Source organism: Monoraphidium neglectum, assembly GCF_000611645.1.
Source record: "Monoraphidium neglectum strain SAG 48.87 unplaced genomic scaffold scaffold00876, whole genome shotgun sequence".
Lineage (NCBI taxonomy): Eukaryota > Viridiplantae > Chlorophyta > Chlorophyceae > Sphaeropleales > Selenastraceae > Monoraphidium > Monoraphidium neglectum.
In genome coordinates this window covers 1-19,205 of record NW_014012752.1, presented here as the reverse complement: position 1 = coordinate 19,205, position 19,205 = coordinate 1, and the positions used below count along the sequence as shown (strand labels likewise).

Sequence of the window (19,205 nt, the reverse complement as noted above, 5' to 3'; positions counted from 1 at the left end):
CCCCCCCACCTTCTTCCTGATCTTCGTGAGGCCGCCCCTCAGGCTGCCGTGGCAGATGTACTCCGCCACCGTGGCGTACGCGTCGGGGCTCGTGACGATGCCGTAGAACGCCATCACGCAGGGGTGGCGCAGCGACGCGAGCTTCTCGGCCTCGCTGAAGACCTCGGCAGGGTTGGTGTCGTGGCCCTTCGAACAGAGATTGGGAGCATGCCGCGGCATGCGTCGCGGGGGGCCAAGCCGGTCAACGCTGCCGTTCAATAAATTCGTGGATGAAGATTGTGGACGGCACGCCAGCTCGCGAGAAGAGCTGCTGCGTGCCGCAGTATCGTTGGGTGCTAAGCGCGGCGGGCCCAAAATCTCGGCCCAGCGCCCCCACCTGGTGCAGCATCTCCTTCAGTGCCACCTCGACGCCCCGCCACTTGGCCAACCACACGCTGCCAAAGCAGCCGCGGCCCAGCTCCTTGACCTGAGGCATCCGCGGCACATGCACAGGCAGCCAGGGTCGGCGGCTGCCTGTGGGGAGCCAGAGACAAACGTAACCCAGCAAAGCACAACAAGCACCACCGCCCAACACTGCCCCTTAACCCCCCACGCGAACAGCTGTGCTTGTGATAAGCACCTGCCGTGAGGCTGCTGCGCCCATCGAGCCATCCGACACCTCGCCCCGCCTGGCCAGATCACCTTGACCAGATCATCCGCCTTGATCTGCTGTAGTCCGTTGGGGATCTCGGTGCCCGCCTTGTCCTTCTTTAGGAATTGCCCGTGGCTTGTCCACTCCCCAGTGTCCATCTGGCTGCCAACCGCAAGCTTGAGGCCTCCAAGCTTCTTCTTGCCGCCGCCACCGCCGCCGCCCACAGCTGCTACTGCTGTTGGCGCTGCGCCTTTGCCAGGCACGGCTGGCGGCTGGGCGGGCGTCGGGGGCGCGCCCACTGCTGGCACTTCGTGCTGCCGGACCCCTGCCAATTGGCAGGATAGAAGGAATAAACGCAGCCGGGCATGGTGTTGCGCAACTGCTCTCAAATCGTGACCCTCCCTCGCAACTGTCTGCATCCTGCATCATGATTTTCATCCTGAATCATGCTTTCACACAGGCGTTGGTGCCGCCCGCCTGCACTGCCTCAGCGCTCACCTGCAGCGCCATCGCCCTCCTCCGGCCCGCTGCGGTCCTCCACCAGATCCGCCAGCGGTGCATCCGCGTCGTCGTCGCCGTCCGACCCCGTCGCGCGCCGCCGCGTGCTGGTCCGAAACTTGTCCTTGAAGCTCAGGCCCTGAGCCAGCGCTGCCTCAACCTGGACGTTCAGGTTCTGGTATGAGTCGTCAAGTCGCGCGCCATGGGCCATGCGCATGGCGTTCCAGTGAGTGTGGCATTGTGCTCGGCCACTCAGTTCTAAATCATGTCCTGGAATGGATCAGGACAACTTCCCGCTTGCATGCAACCTGTTCTGACTGCATGCAAGTGCTTGCATGCGCACGCCTCAGGTGCGTGTGCATCCTGCTGTTGAGCATGCGCACCACCCAGTAATGCTGGCAACTCAAGGCGCCTGCTGCATGGCCCCGCCTTGCACCTCGATTTCAACTTCGTTGATCCTTTCCTCCTCGGCCGCTGGAGCGCCACCCTGGTGGAATCTGAAGCCTAGGCAGGTCTCAATCTCTGTGATCGTGCGCTTGGCGTACGACTCAGAGTCCTCCCGTTTGCACCCCTGCGCACATGCGCCCCGGCGCCACCGTCAGGCAGGTGGTGGTAAGGGAAACGTCAGCGGACGTGCCACTTTCTGTGCAACCACGCCCAACGCAGCCTACGGGAACGACATGCATGCACCGTGCCGTACAGGGACGGGGGGCCAAGCACGTGCCGTCGTGTTGGGACTGCATGCGGGAACGCACGCCACTGGAGCGCTCCTCCCTTCAAACACGCCCTCAGTCTGCACAGCCGAACCCATTCTCGCGCACTTCTGTGGCCTCCCCCTGCTCCTGGTGTGCATCCTCCCCCGCATGCTCGTCCGGCGGCGTGCTCGAGCGCGGCGGCGTGTGCGGCGCGCTATGCGCCGCGGTTGCTTCGTCGCCCTTTGAAAAGGACTGCGCCCTGCTGCGCGCAGCTGGGATCGCAAAGGAGGGCCCCTGCAAATTCACACGTCCGAGAGACAAGCACCATCATCTCGTGTGCGCAGGCGCTGCTATTGAACAGGCAGTGGTTCGAAGAACAAAAGTGCTGCGATCGCACCTGTTTCTGCTGCCCCCCTCCCACGGCAGAGATGTCTTTGGCCTTCACGCTAGACAACGATACGCTGATTCGACCGAGAAGGTTGTCCATTTATGCGTCCCAGCCACCTCCGCTGACTGGTCAAGCCTCCGTTCCTCGCATGCGCTGCTGTGGGTCTCTGAAGTATGAAGTTAACCCCGATCCGTTATCTTCACATCTATCAAGCCACCAGCAGCACAAACGGGTGGCCCGTGCGATGTGCGAAGCACCACAGAGCACACGTACACAGCAGTACGGTGCTGCTGGGAGAGCCTGTTGTGTACTGGCCCTGAACACGTGTTTCAGTGTGATTCATGTGCAACCATCTGAGCTGTATGCTTCAACAGATCCCTAGTGAAACAGGGGTGGCAATCGGCGCTCTGGTCAGCAGTGCGTCACCGGCGGCAACCGAAGGCCTGATCAACAGCGCGGCTGCTGCGACCAATGGCTGGTGATGCGGCACGGAGGATGCGCCACAGACTCATTGCTTGTGTGTGGCAGGCGTTCAAGGCAGCCCGGTACAGTGCTCAAGTGCTTCACACATGACGACGATCCCCTGGGACTTCGTAAGGAGGCTGCCTGCCCCTTAGATTTCGCATCACGTGTTGCTATCTAGTTTTCTGCTATTCACGGCATAATATAACACCGGCCTACTCCACTTTGAAACCAGCGACCGCTTGGGGTACGCGCAATAGCCGCGCCTCCCCAGCCTACTCGATACAAGTTATAACTCAGCAGTTTACATCCACGTAGCCCTGTTTCCCGTCACACTTTACCTGTGTTCGAGACTTGCCAACCAACCACGGCCTGACAGAGCCCGTATCAGCGCGGGACAATGAAGAAAGACACGGCGTATTGCGGCGAGACAGCAAGCGATCAGGCGCTGGACGTGGAGGCGCTCGGGGACAGCGGCGCGGGCTCGGGGTCAGTGGGTGGCGACAGCCTGGCCGCCTGGAGCTCCGATGACAGCAGGCACGGTGACCGCAGTTGTAAAGACGTCACCGTCACCGTTCAGGTGCCAATGAGCGGCTTCTGGGCTGGGGCCACGGCAGAAGGGGCGTCGCGCCCGCTTGTGCCCACAGCGCGCACCCCGAGCGGCCCGTGTCATGCCACCCTGGCTGACACTGCCATTGGAGCCGCGACGCGCGCAGTACAGCACCGCAATCGCGCAAGCGTGCACGCAGCCGCGTTTGCAATTCCACATCTATCGTTGCCAGTAACCCGCCCCTACCCTCACCCGCACCTGCCCTCAGGGCCTGACCCTGCGCGCACCGCGCCGCGCGTGGTGGGCGCGCAGCGGGAAGCCTGCGCATCTGCTGTCTGGCGTCACCGGTTCCTTCAGCCCAGCTTCCCTTTCCCTTGTAACAGTGAGTCGCGTACATGCTGTTTCTGAATCGCAATGGATTGTTTTTGGCAGATGATGGTGGCGTCGGCATGGCATTCGCCCTTGGCACACTGCGAGCGCGCGCCCAAAGCGGCGCCCGCCTTGGGCCAGCTGCCGCGCGCGCTCTTGCATCATCCGCGCCGCGCACCGGCCTCGCCGCCCCGCGCGCGCACCCCGCCTTGTCAGGGCCCAAGCGGCAGCGGCAAGAGGGCGCTGCTGGATCTCATCGCCGGCCGCGGGGCCCCGGGGAGTGTCGAAGGCACCGTCTCATTCTCCGGCGTCCCGCCCACCCGTGCTTTTCTGCGGCACCGCACCGCATACGTGAGCGGGCAGCGTGTCCCGGTGGGGCAGGGGCATCGGGCATCTCGCATTGCTGCATGCGGGCGCTGTGCTTGCAGCATCACCACATGCAGTACCCAATCCTTCACTGGCCCTCACGCATGTACTGGTGCATAACAACGTCCTGCGCAACAGGTCGAGGCCGAGGATACGCTCATCCCAGGCCTGAGTGTCAGAGAGATGATCTCATACACCGCTGAGCTGAGGCGGCCCCTGGCAGACGGCGCAGCTGCGAAGCGCGCCGCCGTTGAGGTGCGCCGCCGCCGCTGACGAGTGCATGGGTGTGCTCGTGGGGGTGGCTGTGGTGTCGGTGTCTGTGTGCGGGGTGGGGCTGGGCGCTGCAGGCACACACGACTTGTGTCAGAGCATAGCTGCAGGGGTAGCAACTAAGCAGCAACATCAGAAACAGCACTGGCAGTATCAGCAGTAGCAGCAATAGTAGCAGCAGCGTGTTGCGTTGGCATTCAGGGCACGCCTACCAGGCTGAACTGGCGCCAACGACCCAAGCCGACCCCCTGTCCTCCCCCCAGGATCTGACTCGGCGGCTGGGGCTGTCTGGCTGCAAAGACACTGTCATCGGTAAGCTTTCATGGCCGATGCGCTTCATCACACAGGGCTTAGCGTCCGACCAGCATGCACGGGCCCTCATTGGCCGTTAGCGTGGGCGCGCACGCCTGCAGGCTCCGACACCGCCGCGCCTGCCGCCGCCCTGCAGGGGACCAGGGCATCAGCCGGGGCGAGGCGCGGCGCACCAGCATCGCCGTGCAGCTGATCTCTCGGCCCAGGTAATGCGGACACGCGGCAATTTGTGTGGTTTGTGCGTGATGTGTGAGTATATTCTTGCTGGAGCGATTTCGTGGCCGAAACGCCCAGCAAGATAAGGGAAACTGGCTTGTGCAAGTAGCTTGTTTGGGCTTGGCAGCTGCCGGCTATGCGCAGATCTTGACTAACAGGCGTCCCCACATTTGCTGCTCTGCTCGCTCGCCCTGGCAGCGTCCTCCTTTTGGATGAGCCGATCGCAGGGCTGGATGTCGCGAACGCAAACAAGGTACACCACACATTATGGGGTCTGCAGGGGAGATGAGCCCGAACAATCAGTCAAGGCCTCCTGATGCGTCCGCAATCCTGTAACATCGTGCAAGAGATGCAGCCGGGCAAGCACTACATGCCCGCTTGTGCCCGCGCCTCGCAGGTGGTGATCGCTCTGAAGGACGCGGCGGCGAACGGCGCTACCGTGATTGCCACCGTCGCTCGCCCCACCGAGCTGGCGCTGCAGACAGCCGACAGGTGAGGCGGCTCTCAGACTCGACAGCGAGTTTTGTGCTGCATTACACTGCGTTGCTTCACTTTGCGTCCCCACTCCACAATTGACACCCTGCCAGCTTGAAAGCCACGTTACGGCGGCTTGAAAGCCCCAGCCTTCACCGACCCTGATCCCTCGTCGTGCTGTGCGCGCTTTGCAATTCCCAGCCTGGCGGTGCTGCTGCGCGGTCGGGCGGTCTACTGGGGCCCGGGCGGCGACGCAGCCCTGCGCTACGCTGCGTCCCTGGACCTTCCCGCTGCCTCGAGCCTGAGCAGCACGGGGACCGGAGCGGTGAGCCTGCTCGCGTGGCTGGCGCCTTCGACTGTTCAAATCGGGTTTCTTATAAATTAGCCCCAGATTGGGGTCGCTATGCATTTCTTTGGGACTGTAGATACGTTGTACTGCTGCTCGGCCACCATCCTCATCTACACACACGCCACCTGTCCCCCAGGAGTGGCTGTGCGAGCTGTACGCCGCCGCTGCTGAGGACGCGCAGCAGGCCGCTGCCCTGGCAAAAGCCCACGACGCGTCGCGCGCGCACATGGTGAGACCCGGAGCCCCCCCCTGCGGCTCGCGGCACCAAGGTAAAGTGCTTCCCGTCCCGCAGGCTGGCTTGAGTCTCACACGTGAGCGAGTGTAGACCTGCTCGCCTGCCCCACCCCTTGTTTTGGCCCACCACGTGCCCTACCCCAGGTCGCAACCAAGCCCCACCAGCCGGGCAAGCACGGCGGCCGCGCGGCCCCGCGCGCCGCGGCGGTGGTGGGCCCGTCGGGCGCCGCAGCGGCGCCCTGTTGGTGGGCCCTCGCGACGCTCCTCAGGGTGAGGCAGCGAGCACTGGCCTCCACGCATCATCAAGCACACCTGGACGCGCCCAGCCCCGCTCCGGCTGCCCTGCCGCCTTTGATTGCGCCAAGCAGCTTCACGCCCACGCACACGCTTGCCTCCTCTCCATTTTAAAACCACCCCGCCGCTGCAGTACCGGGCCGCGCGGCGCTTCACAAGCCTGAGGTGGTTGACGGCGCGCATCCCCGCCTACCTGCTCATCGCCCTGGTGCTATCCGCCCTGTACTTCGGCATGGGTGCGCCTCCCTTGACGTTACGCATCCTTGTTACAAAGGCCGGGCTGCACAGGGACCCCGCCGAGCCAGTGGGCGGCACGCCTGCTGACGCGTACAGCTTGTACATGCAGCCTGGTGCATGCCCGGCCCACATCCGTCAAATAACATACCCTCTTTCACGATTTCTGTTCGCAAACAGGTGCTGACGTCACGATTTTGACGAGCCTGCAGATGTCGTGCCTGCTGTTTATGTGGAGCGCCATCCCCTTCTGGCTCTCTGTGGCCTTCCTGCCCACCAGCATCTCTGGTGCGGGCGCCCCGCCGCATGCCGCAGCCCTAACCTCATGTACGCACTTGTGCAGCAAACGAGCGCCCCGCTCGTTGCCATGTTGATGCACGCGCCTTGATGGAATCGGCGCGGCTTAGCTGCTGACCCCTGCTGTCGGGCGCCCTTCTCGCCTCCCCGCTGCCCCTGTGCACCTGCAAAGAGCGGCGGCTGTTCCTCAGGGAGTGCGCCGACGGGCTGTACCACACACCCACCTACCTCGTTGCGAAGCTTGCCGAGGGTGAGCGGATGGAAGCTCCAAGCACCGGCAGCGAACGCGAGGCCCTGACATCCCTGAGCCAGGCCGTGGGTGTTGCCCCAGGAACTGGCGTCTGCGGCGGCTCACAAGGCGTGCTCAGCATCGCCTCGCTTCTGTTGGCATGCTTGACGCGACGCTTCTGCGTGTTATGTCACCGCGTGCCGCCCGCTGCCCGCAGAGATCGCGGTGGTCACCCCAGTGAGCATCGTGGCGGCCGCCATCGTGTTCAGCCTGTGCAAGGTCCAGGGCGCCCTGGGGGTCTTCATGCTGGCCACGTGGTCCGCGTTCTGCTGCGGCATCGGTGCGTCGCGCGGGCACGCGCGCGCGCCGGCCCGCCCAGGGGTGCGGTCGCGTCCCTCGTGGCCAGCTGCTTCGTGCGTGCGCACCGGGCGTGTTATCAAGGGGGCGTGTTACCAAGGTGCACCCGCCGTCCCGCCCCTTGGCTGGCTGCTCCGCCGGTCCGTGCGTGTATGTTTCTGCTAGCAAGCTCCTGCCGACCTCTCTGCATTCTACGCAACCGCGCTTGCTTTACGCCCGCAGCCCTGGCCTACGCCGTGGCGGCGTGGTCCCCCACCATTGACATCGCCTGCACTGTGCTGCCGTTGATCGTGGGCGTGCAGCTGTTGTTCGCAGGCTGCCTCGTACCGGTGCGTCACTCGCGTCACCCGGCGCTGATGGCCACCACTTTAAACCTGCCTGGTCTCGGCTGCATCATCCCCACCACCTTCATCGCAAATTTGCTTTCTGCATCGCTGGTTGTTACCCACTGATCCCTTCAGTCCCCAGGTTGCTTCAGCCTCCAGCAAGCGTCAAGGCGAGTTGCAGCCACGTCGCTTCACCACTTGCCGCGCCTGCCCTGCCCCCCCCCCCCATCGCCTCACACCGACGCCGCCCAACGTTGCAACGCCCGCAGCTTGTGGACGTCCCGCGGTGGCTGATCTGGGTGTCGTGGCTCAACCCGCTGCGCTACACCTGGGCGTCAGGTGGGCGCAGTGCGGTTGCCAGATCAGGCGGGGCCTCGCCCTCCTCATGCGCGTGCTGTGTCCGCAACCTCCACGCAGCACACCGCTCCCCCAGTCCCGCCTCAGACAAGAAGCCCCGAAAGCGTCGCAAACCCACCCATCACCTTGCTGGTCACTCACCTCTACTGTCCCTGACACACGCGCCGCAGTCATGGTCAACCAATTTGCTGGGTCGCGCACCAAGTTTGTCAACGGGCAGCCCGTCCTGGTGTATTTCCAGATGATGGCCGAAGACCCCATGAGCAACACGGGCATTGTTTGGGCTTTCTTTGCAGGGTTTGCGGTTGTGGCGGCCGCAGGGATGAGCGTCAGGCGCCGCCGCTGCCGCTGCTGAGGCGGGGGCGGCCCTCTGTGCTGCGGCGACGTGCCATGGCTTCCGGCCTCGCAAGGGGCCATTTGAGTATGCTGGCGCAACGCTAGCAGCGATTAGATGCTTGCAGACCATGCCAGGACAGAATTCTGGCCGGTGTGCAGGGCGCTGTATGCTGTATGATGGGTGCTTGGCGGAACACTGGGGGGGGGGGGCGTGCGCTCGCCACAGCGCTCTCTGCCCATGCACGTGACATTACGTGCTGCAAATGTCGTGCAATGCCCTTGCCGAACTGCCGTGGCGACGCCATGGGAGTCGCGTGAGCGACTCCCATGACAAAGCGAGTGTATACGGGCACTTGACACTGGCGATCCTCGTATTCGTTATTGCATGAAGGGCTTGGCAAGGCTTGGCGCTGTCTGCACGGCTTCCGCCAGCCCTGCTTGGTTGGTTGCACCTGTCGATTGTGGCGGGAAGCATGCCCAGTGCTGACACGCGGTCGGATGCCCTTTGTTGGTGTTTGATGCCGTTCCGGCTGACCTTTTCATTCACACTGGCACACTTGCGCAAACGGGCGCCGCACACGGCGTTTGCGGTGATGCGCAACTGTTTGAATTTGGTGCGGCGATGTGTGCCAAAGGCACGCTGAAGAGTCTAGCGCACCTGCTGCTGAGCCGACTGCAATTACCAACGTCGTTGGGTGCTCCTGCACAAACCAACACGACGTTGAAAGGCGCCCGGCGCGCAGGGCGCCCAGGCTGCTTGCTCACGTTGACGCACGCGCCTTGCCGTTTTGAAGCCCAGGCCGGCCTGCCTCTGCCGTCGTGTGACCGCCAAATAGCCGAATTTGCAAGCGCTGGCGCGCCTGCGCACAGATGCACGACGCCGCTCCTGGCTTTCGTGCATCCCCGTGCCCTGGCTGGATGGTAGGTTCCTGCACATATGTGCGGTGACTTGTGTTGCCATGCTCTCCTTGCGCCCTTGCCTCACTGCCCGTCCAAGAGCGCATGCAGCCACCTGGTTGCATAGCCCTGGACTCTAGACGTTTACACACTGATGCAGTCCTGCAAACTGCAGTGACATGTTGCTCGATACATTCAAACTGCACACCCGCTGTGTCTGGTGCGCGTGCCCCCGGCTGCCACCCTGAATGTACGTGTGTGCCAATCGCGGCAAGCCCCGACCCCGCTGCGCTCCATCCGCCAGGGGACCTCCTCCGCAACCGGACCCCTTGCCGCCAACTTCTATGGGAGGCACGCACGCGTCAGTGTGACCGGGTGCGCAAGAGCAAACCCCACGTGTGCAAAGGCGGCCTGCCGTCAGGCCTGGCAGCACCATTCTGTGCGGCCTTTGGGCGTGGGCAGCCCCCGGGTGGCCTCGACTTCCTGTTGAGTTTCTCGGGCTGCGGTTTTGCGGCAGGCTTTTCTGCTGTGGTATCTTACCTCGGGTTCCGCCACAGCGCGTTGGCCCACAAATCCGCTCTGCGCCGGCAACCTTTGCCGCACGTGCGCTGTGCGTGCTGCCGCCTCGGTCTTTCACGATAACATCCTGTCGCTGCAGTTTCATGATGACACTCAAGCGCCTTGTGGCCCTGCGTTCCCGGTGTGCCGCTGCCGTGCACACCTCCACCGCAGGCTTCGCCCTGCCAGGTGTGTCTTGGCCTCTGCGTTCCTGCCGCAAACTTAAAGCGGAAGCGCGTGTACAAACATAAAGGGACGGGTACGTCCAACGTGAATGTTACTTCGCAGCCCTTTCTCCTGCGGCAATTTGGCTAGCATTTCATGTTGAGTTTTATGCGGCGGCGGGCGCGGCTGCACCGATGCGTGTAATGTCTGATTGTGTGCCAGCCGGGCGCTCAGGGCCCTTTTGTGCTCAAAACAGGTGTAAATGGGCGTGCAAAACATACGTGCGCCATTCAAACAGCCCACAAGGCGATGCAAACAGTCCAGTGAGGCAGGCTCCTTCTGTAGTGCTGGAAGCCACTTGCACTTGCGTACCATGCAACAACTCTCAAGCACCACTGCACCCACCCGTCCCCCCGCAATCTCGGCCCAAACAGTAAAGGCATCGCTACGAAACTGTGAGTAGACTGTTCAGGGTTCATCGTGAGGAGCGTGTCAGCCGAGCGCATATTCAAACAGAGATGTATTGGCCTGTCAAAAGGGGGCAAAGTGATAACGTGCACATGGCTGCCTGTGCGCATTAGGCAGAGAGGCAGGTGCAAGACACCAAAGTAGCAGTTGTTGCAGTGCAGTCTCTGCTGCAGCCGCCTGCCCACAATCCATTTGCTGAGAGACCAGCAACAACACATCCTCGGTGCCCTCACAACGCAAAGCTTGCAGCGTGGCAGCTGCAGCCACAGTGCACTTTTGGGCGTGCACCCCTCCCCCCGACTGCAGCTGGCCGCTGCCGCCGCGTCGCCTTGGGGCGGGCAGTGTCGACAACCGGATCACTTGTAGAGCTCAGGGAAGCGCGTGATCAGGGCCTGCAGGACCAGCACGATCGCCTCCGCATCAAAACCCTCCAGGGGGACCACCGGGTGGTGGGCGCCCTCCAAGACGGCCGCACCGCCAAAGCCGCCGCCGCCTCCCGCGCCGCCTGCTGCGAGGTCCGGGCCTGCGACGGCGCCGGGGCCGGCGCCGCCATCGGTGCTGGCCGGCCCGGCCGCCCCCTCCGCAAAGGGCGCGCCGGCGCCGGCCGCGGGGCGCGCGTCCGGGGCAGCGGTGGCGCGGGCGGGTGTGGCCGCCGGCGGGGCCTTGTAGGGCTTGAGTGAGGGCGGCAGCCAGGCCACGCAGGGGGCGAGCGCCTCGGCCAGGGCCTGCAGGGGAGGGCAACGCAAGCACCGCGCGCGACTTGGCGGGACGGATCAAAAGAGAGTCAGAGGTTGCGGCCAGGCTGTGATGCTGCGTGTCATCGGGTGTCGCATGCCGCCTCTCTGCTGCTCAAGCGCCCGCAGCGGCCCAGGGCAGCCCCCAGCGGCGGTGCTGCACCCACCCGTGCGTCCATCTCTGTGTCTGCGGCGTTGGCGTCGACGTGGTGGCACACCTCCAGCAGGAGGCGCAGCACGTTGGCGCTGGCGGGCGGCAGGCGTGCGGCCACAGACCCGACTTGGCTGCGGAGGCGGGTTGCAATAACGGCCGGCCATGGTAGGGTTGCGTGGAAGATGAGGAGGACGACCAGCAGAAGCGTGCGCGGGCTGCGTGTTTAGCAGCAGACATGAGGGGACGAACCACAAGTGTGTCCGGCCTGGCAACGACACGAGTACGCAATCAGCACACAGCCCTGAGCTCACCCTAGGTCTCCTGCGGCAATGATCCAGTCTGGCAGCAGCTTGTAGGTGAGCAGGGGCTCCTGGAGGCCTGAAAATGAGCGTAGTTGGGAGGGAGTCAAAGCGCAGGCTTAGAGTAGGATCAGGGCAAAGACCGACGCAGCGAAGGTGCATCAACGTTGAGCTTGCCTGGCAAGGCCGCCAACCAGCCCGCTTGTCAAGCGGCCAGCCCCTTGCGATGTACTCACCCAACAGGAAGCGCTTGAGCAGGGCCGCCACGACGTGGGGGCTGGTGCCTGGCGGAATAAGCGCCATCCGGCCGCCCGCTGCACATGATTGAGCGCATTGAGAGTGAGAGAGGTGATGATGATGAGTAAAGGCAGGGGTACTTCTCTGCGCGATGGCAACAGCACGTGCACAGGGGATGCGCACAGCAAGAATGCACGGAGTTGCGCAATGTGCATGCAGGTTCACAACCACAAACCCACTCACCCAGGCACATACCCACAAGCCCAACCACCCATCCACACACACAAGAAAACACACACACACACGAACACACACATCACCATGCCCACAAACACGCTCATGCATTGACACACGCACACGCACACGCACACGCTCACCCACCCACCCACATATACACACACACCAACGCAACCACCCATCCACACACAGACACACACAGACACACACACACACACACAGCACCATACTCACGAACACGCCCGTGCACATGCACACGCACATACAGGAACACACAACACACAGATACACAAAAGGCACACTGTTCCACAGGTTCCGTGTATCTCAAGCCACTCTTCATCCCCTCACCCAGAAGTGTGGAAACAGCCTCCACCTCCTCGTGCGGCGCCTCGTCTTTAAAGATGCCCGCCACGGCGACGCCGCCGCCCACCGCCAGCGCGGTGCAGCAGGCCAGCACCAGCTGCGGCAACGGCTGCTCGCTGCGGCAGAGCGCCTGCGGCGGCGGAGCCGTGAGCGTCGACGGCGGCAACTCGAAAGGGCGCGGCAGCTGGGAGATTGCTTGCACCAAATCGGACACATGCCATGAGTTATTCGCCCGTTCATGCACATCTCAGGGTTTTCGCAGTCTGGCGGCCTGGTTGGGGGACAAACGCCATCAGCATGTTTGGCACTGCCTGCGATAATGCTCAGCCCACCAGCAGAGGGTCCCCTGTGGCGAGCCGCTTGAACCCCTCTGTGGCGGTGCTGACGAGGCCGAGGCTGGTCTGCCGCGCGATGGCGCCCAGCCTTGTTGGAGGCGCGGCACCGAAAGCGGCGGAGGCGGTTGGGCGTCAGGCACCGTCCCCGGGCGCATGCACTGACAGCGTCACAATTCGCTGGCCCCGGCACATCTCACGCTTGCATGGCTGCCGGGATCCCAGGTGATCTCACAGCGTCGCGCCACAAAAGCATGACAACACCCCAATTTCCTCGCACCCGAAAATCTTGGCGCCGATCCCGCTGGCCCGAACTGAGCTCGCAGCCGGCGCCGCCTCGCCCGTGCGTGCGGCGACCTCCTGCCCTTGATCAGACGCGTCGCCTGCCTCCTTGCTCGCGGGCTCCGCTGCCGGCGCAGGGGCGGCGGCGGGGCCCCTGCTGACCACCCCGGCGCTGCGCTTGATGATGGATGCCAGCCGGAGGGAGCCCAGCTTGAGTGCTGCATGGGCCGAGGGGGGAGTGAAGTGGCGGCGCATGCGGGGCTGTGGGTGAAAGCATGTGCATGTTCTTGCGTTACGATCAGCGGGCTTCACGCATGTACAGCCCGGGCTGTGGCACGCCTGGGGGAGCAACTGCACGTCTGCTCGCGTCAGCGGGTGCACCTTCAAACGTGCTCTGGGAAGGGGCGGCGTTCGCCTGTGCCTCGTTCTGCTCATGCGAAGATGCTGGCGCTTGCTCCGCGTCAGCGGCCTGCACCATCACTGGCAAGTCTGCTTCAACGTCGGCGTCCCCAGCGCCACCCTCAGCACTAGCCCGGGCCGTGGGCGCGGGCGCGTCGGCGGGCTCCACTGATTCCGATCCAGGCGCTGCAGCCACGGCCGCTTCTTTGTCTTCACCAGACACCGTCTGATGGTCCTCATGAACGCCCTTCAAGTCAGCTGCTGGCTCCATTGCAAGAGTTTGCGTGATCTGGCACTCGTCACTCGTCGCACCCCGATGGAACTTTCAGCGAACAAACAACACAACACACAACCTTACAATTTGATTGAATAAAATTTGCCTTAACTGACATCGAACACATTGCCATCCAGTGCTCTCCACCGGTCCCTTTGCATCAAGCAGCTGCAGTCAACACACGGGTGTACCTAGCCACTGGGTGCACGCAAGGGCCGCTTTCTGCCCCAAAGAGCGTGATAAACTCTCAAGTCAGAATTCAGCGAGCGTCTGGGCGCGGCCAACCACCCAGCGGCCCAATGATGCCCAGATCGCTCATAGTCCTTCTGGCCGTGGTCGGCTGCTCAGGCGTCAAAGCAGCATTCGAGGTTGAAACGGCTGGCGCGGCGATCACGTCCCCAGCCAGTGCTAGAAGGAGGTGGGTCACCTGCACGAGCGGGAACCGTGCTCGCGGCCTGAAAATGGCGGTTGTGATGTAGGTGTGCGTTTGATCTTGGTTGCAATCACGCGTGCCATTGACAGCGCCTTCGGGGTCTAAGCGGATTGATGACCGAAAGCCTCGGAAGGAGGGGCCCAACGTGGACGGCAGGCCGCCAACACGCTGCAATGGCTGGTACATGATTTATATGCGATATCTGGCGCCAGACATGGTCTTCGTCAATGAGGTGGCACCCCCATGGTGGGCCGCCTCGTCATGCAGCAGAGCAACCAGGCTGTGACCGCCTCTTGCATCCAATCAATGCTGCCCTCTGCGCCAGGTTCGATGTGGCGCTGGCCAACTTTGGCGGTGAGTGCCACACGTGCAAAGGAAGGCGGTAAGAGAGGGGAAGGGCACACCGGCAGGAGTGACAACGTGCACACGGCCATCTCGTCTAGTCAACGCCTGAAAGGCCAGACGAACAGTTGCCCCGCGACCTTCTTCGCAGTCCCCAAGTACGGGGCTTTGCTGAGCGGCCAGCTGGTATACCCGAATGCGGACGCCTCCTACGGCTGGCATGCGGTGTGCACCCCGGCAGACTGCAGCTTCGGCTGCCTGCCATTCAATGTGAGCCCAAACCAGCCCGCCGGGCGTGTGAAGGGAATGCAGAAGGCCCCTCCGCCACCGCAGCACCTGCACCCCGAAAGCAGCGCGGCGGTCAGGGGTTGCAAATGGCTGCAGCGAGCTGCTGAGAGCTGCTGCTGCCGGCCGACGCTGTCGCCGCCCGCGCCGCGCTGAACGGCTGGTGTGCGCAGGAGAGCACGCCCCCATTGGTTTTGAAGAAGGAGCCCGGCAAGCGTTACATCATGCTGCTGGACAGGGGGCCCCGTGAGCGCTGCGGCAGCGCAGTGGGGGGGCGCCCTGCAGCACATGGTCCAGGAGGCCCGCAACCACCAGCGGGCGCGAGCACCGCCCCGATGACGCCGCATGCCAGGCGCCGCGCATGCACGCCACGCGCTATGGGGGTACCGGCCGCGTGCCAGCCTCCGCCGCCCACTCAAGCGACCGCACGCGCTGCTCCGGCCCCCGCCGCGGGCGCGCAGGCGAGGGCACGGTGGACCTGAAGAAGCCATGCTACTTCTTGGACAAGGCGTGGAACTCCCAGCTTGCGGGCGCAGACGCGGTGCTGGTGGTGAACGACCGCGAGGGCGACCTCAGCACCGCGGTGGTGCCGCAGGACGAGGGCGCGGCCAGGTGGGGCCCGGCGTTGGGGGCGCCCCGGGAGGGCCCTGCCGGGATAGCAGTCGGGTGGCGAGCGGCCGACCTGCAGCGCTTAGGCAGCCGCAGATGTCGCCGGTGCAGCCCAGCAGCCGTCACCTACGCGGGCCGTGGGGACACTGTCACGAGGGGGCAGCAAGCAGGCAGCCTCCTTCAAAGATGCTGCAAGAGCTTTGCAGACCTCAGGATCAGTCGGGCTTTGGTGGTGCCAGGATGCTGCGACTTTGCACCGCCCCTCACACACACACACACACACACACACACACACACACATCGTGGTGCGCCCCGGGCAGGCAGCTTCAGGACCTGACGATCAGCGCGGGCCTCATCAGCCAGCAGGACGGCGCTTCCCTCAAGGCTCTGCTCAAGAAGGGGCCCGTCACGGTCGCCCTCAACTGGACAGACCTCATCCCCAAGGCCCAAAAGGCAGGCGGGCGGCTGGCGCGTTGAGGCTGAGGGGGTTGGTGGGATGCCTGCCACTCTTTGAGCGATCTGGGCATGTGCTGCTGCCCGCATGCTGTGGCGCTGCTGGCAGGTCGGGCTGCATTTTCTCGATGCGGCCGGTGTGGAGAGCGCCATGCGGCCCTTGCACTGCTGGGTCGTGAGGAGGTTGACCCCGCATGGGACATTTGCATGAGCGGCGCTTTCTGCGGCGCGCGTGCGCAGGTGGAATGGGAGTTTTGGACCAACAGCAACGACGAGTGCGGCTCGGTGTGCGACACCCAGCAGCGCTTCATCTCCGCGTTCAAAGCGTCCGGCAAGCAGCTGCAGATCAAGGTGGGGCGCGGGCGCGGCCGATTCGAACGCACGTGCGTCGGGCGCACGGCGGGGTCGCACGCAGCCTGGTGGCCCGGGCAGGGGCGTTTGCCATTGGCCTGAAAGGCGGCCGCCCTCAAGCCTGCTGACGTGGCAGCGCGCATCCGCGGCCCCCTCGACGCCGCCGCCGCCGCTGCTACTGCCGCCGCCCTCACCAGGGTCTGGTGGACTTCCGGCCGCACTACCTGATCTGGGTATGCCAGGGCACGGACACCAAGGAGGAGTGTGACAGCCAGTGCATCCGGGGAGGAGCGTACTGCTGCCCGGACCCCGATGATGACATACACGAGGGCTACTCAGGGGCGGACGTGCTCAAGGTGTGCACGCCAGCTGGGGCAGAACCAGGGGGGGGGTGTCGGTGGGCGAAGCGGGGCTCGCACGGGGGGCGGGCGGGTAGGTGCACATGGGGATGCAGCGGGGCAGGCAGGTTTGCGTGCGCGCACAGTCCCCAGGTGTTGACGGAACGCGGACCACATGCGGTGTCATTCGCATCCACATCTTGGTGGAGGCACGTTGCTGTTGGCGAGGCAAGGCGGCCCCGCAGTCCCCGTGACGCTCGTCTGCCCGGTGTGGCCGTATATGTGTGCGCAGATGAACGTACGCTCGCTGTGCTTCGCGCGGGTGGCGCGCGAGCGCGGGGAGCCGTGGCTGTGGTGGGAGTTTGTCGACAAGCTCGGGGCGGAGTGCCGCATGAAGGACAAGCTGTTCACACAGGAGTGTGCGCAGAAGGTGCGGGCAGGGGCGGCGCACCGCGATGGTCATTTCTATGATATGATGTGTTACTCATGTATTGTTGATATATGATTATGGGTACATGACGCCGACCCTGTTGACAGGAGGCCGGCTGATGCCTTTTCTGCGACGGCCCACGGCGGAGGCTCCGCCCCTGCAAAAGCATGCCCTTCCACGCACCACCAAGGTACAGCCTGCGCCCCGCCGGGGGCGCAAACCCGAAACAAACCCCCGGCCGCGCCTCATTGCCAGGTCTTCGACGCGGTCGCCGGCGACAACGTCGGCGGCCCCGACGGGCGCACCGCGTGGGCCAAATGCAGCGACGTCGGCCCGCCAAACGCGACAGGCTCGATCCCCATGCTGGATGAAGAGCTGGCCGCCCAGACCGGCGACAGCGGCGAGAGCACTGTGGCGATCCTGCCGACTGTCCGCATCAACAAGAAGCAGTACAGGGGCAACCTGGGGGCCGGCAGCGTGCTGCGCGCGCTGTGCGCGGCGTTCCCCACGGGGTCGGAGCCGGCGGTGTGCACCGAGACGTGGGTGTCTGAGGACGAGTGCGCGGAGGGCGGCGACGGCTGGAGGGCCTGCAGCAGCGGGTGAGCGGGCGGGGCGGCCTCCGAGGTCGGTTATGCAAGGGTGGCGGCCTGCGCGGGCTTGCGGGGGCGAAAACTCAGGGGGTCGGATGCCGCGGCGGTGTTGACTGGGGCAGCGCCGCGCGTCAGGACGCGCGCTGCCGCGTGCTGGTGGAGGCTCGACCGCATTTCGCTGCATGTGTTGTGCCGTCACTCACGCCGCCCCGTGCTGGTCGGCCCTGCCGCAGCCTGAACTCGACCCTGGGCCGCACCAAGTGCATCAACACGTTCAAGGGCTTCACGTGCGAGTGCGGCCCGGGCTACATGCGGGTCACGGACAAGGTGCAGCGGCGCGCGTTTGGTGCTTCCATGGAGAGTGTTTTCTATCCAGCAGTTGCACTCCTTCAAAGAGTGACATCAAAGCCATTGCTTCGGCGCGCCTGAAGCCCGGCAGGCAGCGATCCCACCGGGGAGGCAGCGGGGTGCATGCAGCTCATTAGCAGGGGCGGAGGGGCCGGCCGCGCCGCCTCAGGGGGTCAGCCTGGTAGGCCAAGAAAGGGCGGCTCGTGAAAGCTGTGGCGTCCCCCACTCACACGCACTCGCCCCGCAAGGCCCCCCGCGCCGCCTACGGCACGGTGGCTGCGTCCATTGGCTTGAAGGCTATGAGCGCACCCCGTCTGGAACCTTTGTGTTTTGTTGTTTCTGTCGTGGCCGAGAAACTCACCCACACGATCTTTGCGCGCGCAGGCCAGTGGGCAGGAGACGTGCGCCGAAGTGAACGAGTGCCTGCTGAGCAGCATTCCCTCCACGCGCCCCGACTGCAAGTGCCCCCGCTGCGTGTGCACCAACACGGTCGGCGGCTTCAAGTGGGTGCCCCGCCCTCGCCGCCGCGGAGCGGAGCCATTGGGGGCTTGTGTGAAGCGGCGCACGCAGCGCGGGCCCGCCCTGTGCCGAGCGCAGCCGCCACAGACTGCCTGACGTACCTCGTATGCCTGGTGAGGCTCTGCTCTGCCTCAGGATTCGCGCACACTCTTTCTCCCCTGCAGCTGCTCCGGCCCAATCCCCGAGTACTGCACCGCGGAGCATGACTACGGCGGCTGCTGGAAGGGCACGTACGGCGGCCGCCTCTACCACGCCTGCAGCGACAGCCTGCCCGCGTTCAGGTGCGTCGACACGCGTCGGCGCCCGCCGCGCGGGGCGACGTGCACGCAGCTCCTTGTCCCATGATCAGACCCTTTGATTTGATCGTTCTCTTTGCCTTTCCTCTCCGCCGTGCATTCCTCCTGAGCGATCGCGCCAGCCCCAGCCCGCTTGGCACCCACTGATCAGAATCCCAACCCTCCCCACGCCCTAACCCCCCACAACTGCTCTGTCGCCGCGCCTGCTGGAAACGCAGGTACCTGTCAGAGTGGGGCCGGATCAACGCCACTGTGAAGCCCTTCAAGTGCCAGTGCCCCCCCTGCTTCCGCGCGGTCCCCGGCGGCGGCTGCGAGCCGCAGTGCGACCTCAAACTCTGCGACGAGGGCCTGGGCGCCTGCCTGCCCACGGCCCCGGCGGCGGCCGGCGGCGGCGCCCCGGCGCGCGGCGGAGGTGCGCCCGCCCGCGCGGGCGGGGTTGACCAGATTGACCGCGCGCTTTTACCGACGGCTCGCGCGTGTTTTGCTGCTCCGGCTCCGCGGCTCGCCCATACCCTTCGCCCGCTATTATGGAAGCCGCAGCTGTGGCCCTCCTCAACCACCACCCGCC

The 19,205-nt window shown here is 64.6% G+C and overlaps 5 protein-coding genes across 5 annotated transcripts; 3 read left to right on the top strand and 2 right to left on the bottom strand.

The window, feature by feature from the left end:
- Positions 1 to 376: 376 nt before the first annotated feature.
- On the bottom strand, positions 377 to 1,346 carry MNEG_5745 (hypothetical protein; the record flags this gene model as incomplete). The annotated part of the gene is made up of 3 exons (XM_014045783.1): positions 377 to 466; positions 682 to 956; positions 1,130 to 1,346. Coding segments are annotated over 3 exons (582 nt in total), but the record flags the coding sequence as incomplete, so codon positions are not given.
- Positions 1,347 to 4,142: 2,796 nt separating this feature from the next.
- MNEG_5744 (hypothetical protein) lies at positions 4,143 to 8,263 on the top strand (the record flags this gene model as incomplete). Its single annotated transcript, XM_014045782.1, has 15 exons — positions 4,143 to 4,214; positions 4,493 to 4,541; positions 4,678 to 4,747; positions 4,956 to 5,010; positions 5,155 to 5,249; positions 5,433 to 5,556; positions 5,717 to 5,809; positions 5,959 to 6,084; positions 6,242 to 6,344; positions 6,523 to 6,630; positions 6,812 to 6,889; positions 7,086 to 7,208; positions 7,448 to 7,554; positions 7,821 to 7,890; positions 8,079 to 8,263. The coding sequence occupies 15 exons, from the start codon at positions 4,143 to 4,145 to the stop codon at positions 8,261 to 8,263; spliced, it is 1,458 nt and encodes a 485-aa protein (XP_013901236.1).
- Positions 8,264 to 10,688: 2,425 nt separating this feature from the next.
- On the bottom strand, positions 10,689 to 13,448 carry MNEG_5743 (hypothetical protein; the record flags this gene model as incomplete). The annotated part of the gene is made up of 7 exons (XM_014045781.1): positions 10,689 to 11,057; positions 11,234 to 11,351; positions 11,532 to 11,598; positions 11,756 to 11,833; positions 12,342 to 12,472; positions 12,969 to 13,188; positions 13,352 to 13,448. The coding sequence occupies 7 exons, from the start codon at positions 13,446 to 13,448 to the stop codon at positions 10,689 to 10,691; spliced, it is 1,080 nt and encodes a 359-aa protein (XP_013901235.1).
- Positions 13,449 to 14,290: 842 nt separating this feature from the next.
- MNEG_5742 (Vacuolar-sorting receptor 2) lies at positions 14,291 to 15,789 on the top strand (the record flags this gene model as incomplete). Its single annotated transcript, XM_014045780.1, has 6 exons — positions 14,291 to 14,322; positions 14,402 to 14,430; positions 14,570 to 14,688; positions 14,877 to 14,949; positions 15,165 to 15,315; positions 15,633 to 15,789. The coding sequence occupies 6 exons, from the start codon at positions 14,291 to 14,293 to the stop codon at positions 15,787 to 15,789; spliced, it is 561 nt and encodes a 186-aa protein (XP_013901234.1).
- Positions 15,790 to 15,972: 183 nt separating this feature from the next.
- Positions 15,973 to 18,784, top strand: MNEG_5741 (Vacuolar-sorting receptor 3; the record flags this gene model as incomplete). The annotated part of the gene is made up of 8 exons (XM_014045779.1): positions 15,973 to 16,116; positions 16,314 to 16,472; positions 16,747 to 16,884; positions 17,140 to 17,483; positions 17,708 to 17,801; positions 18,207 to 18,325; positions 18,506 to 18,622; positions 18,760 to 18,784. The coding sequence occupies 8 exons, from the start codon at positions 15,973 to 15,975 to the stop codon at positions 18,782 to 18,784; spliced, it is 1,140 nt and encodes a 379-aa protein (XP_013901233.1).
- Positions 18,785 to 19,205: the final 421 nt, after the last annotated feature.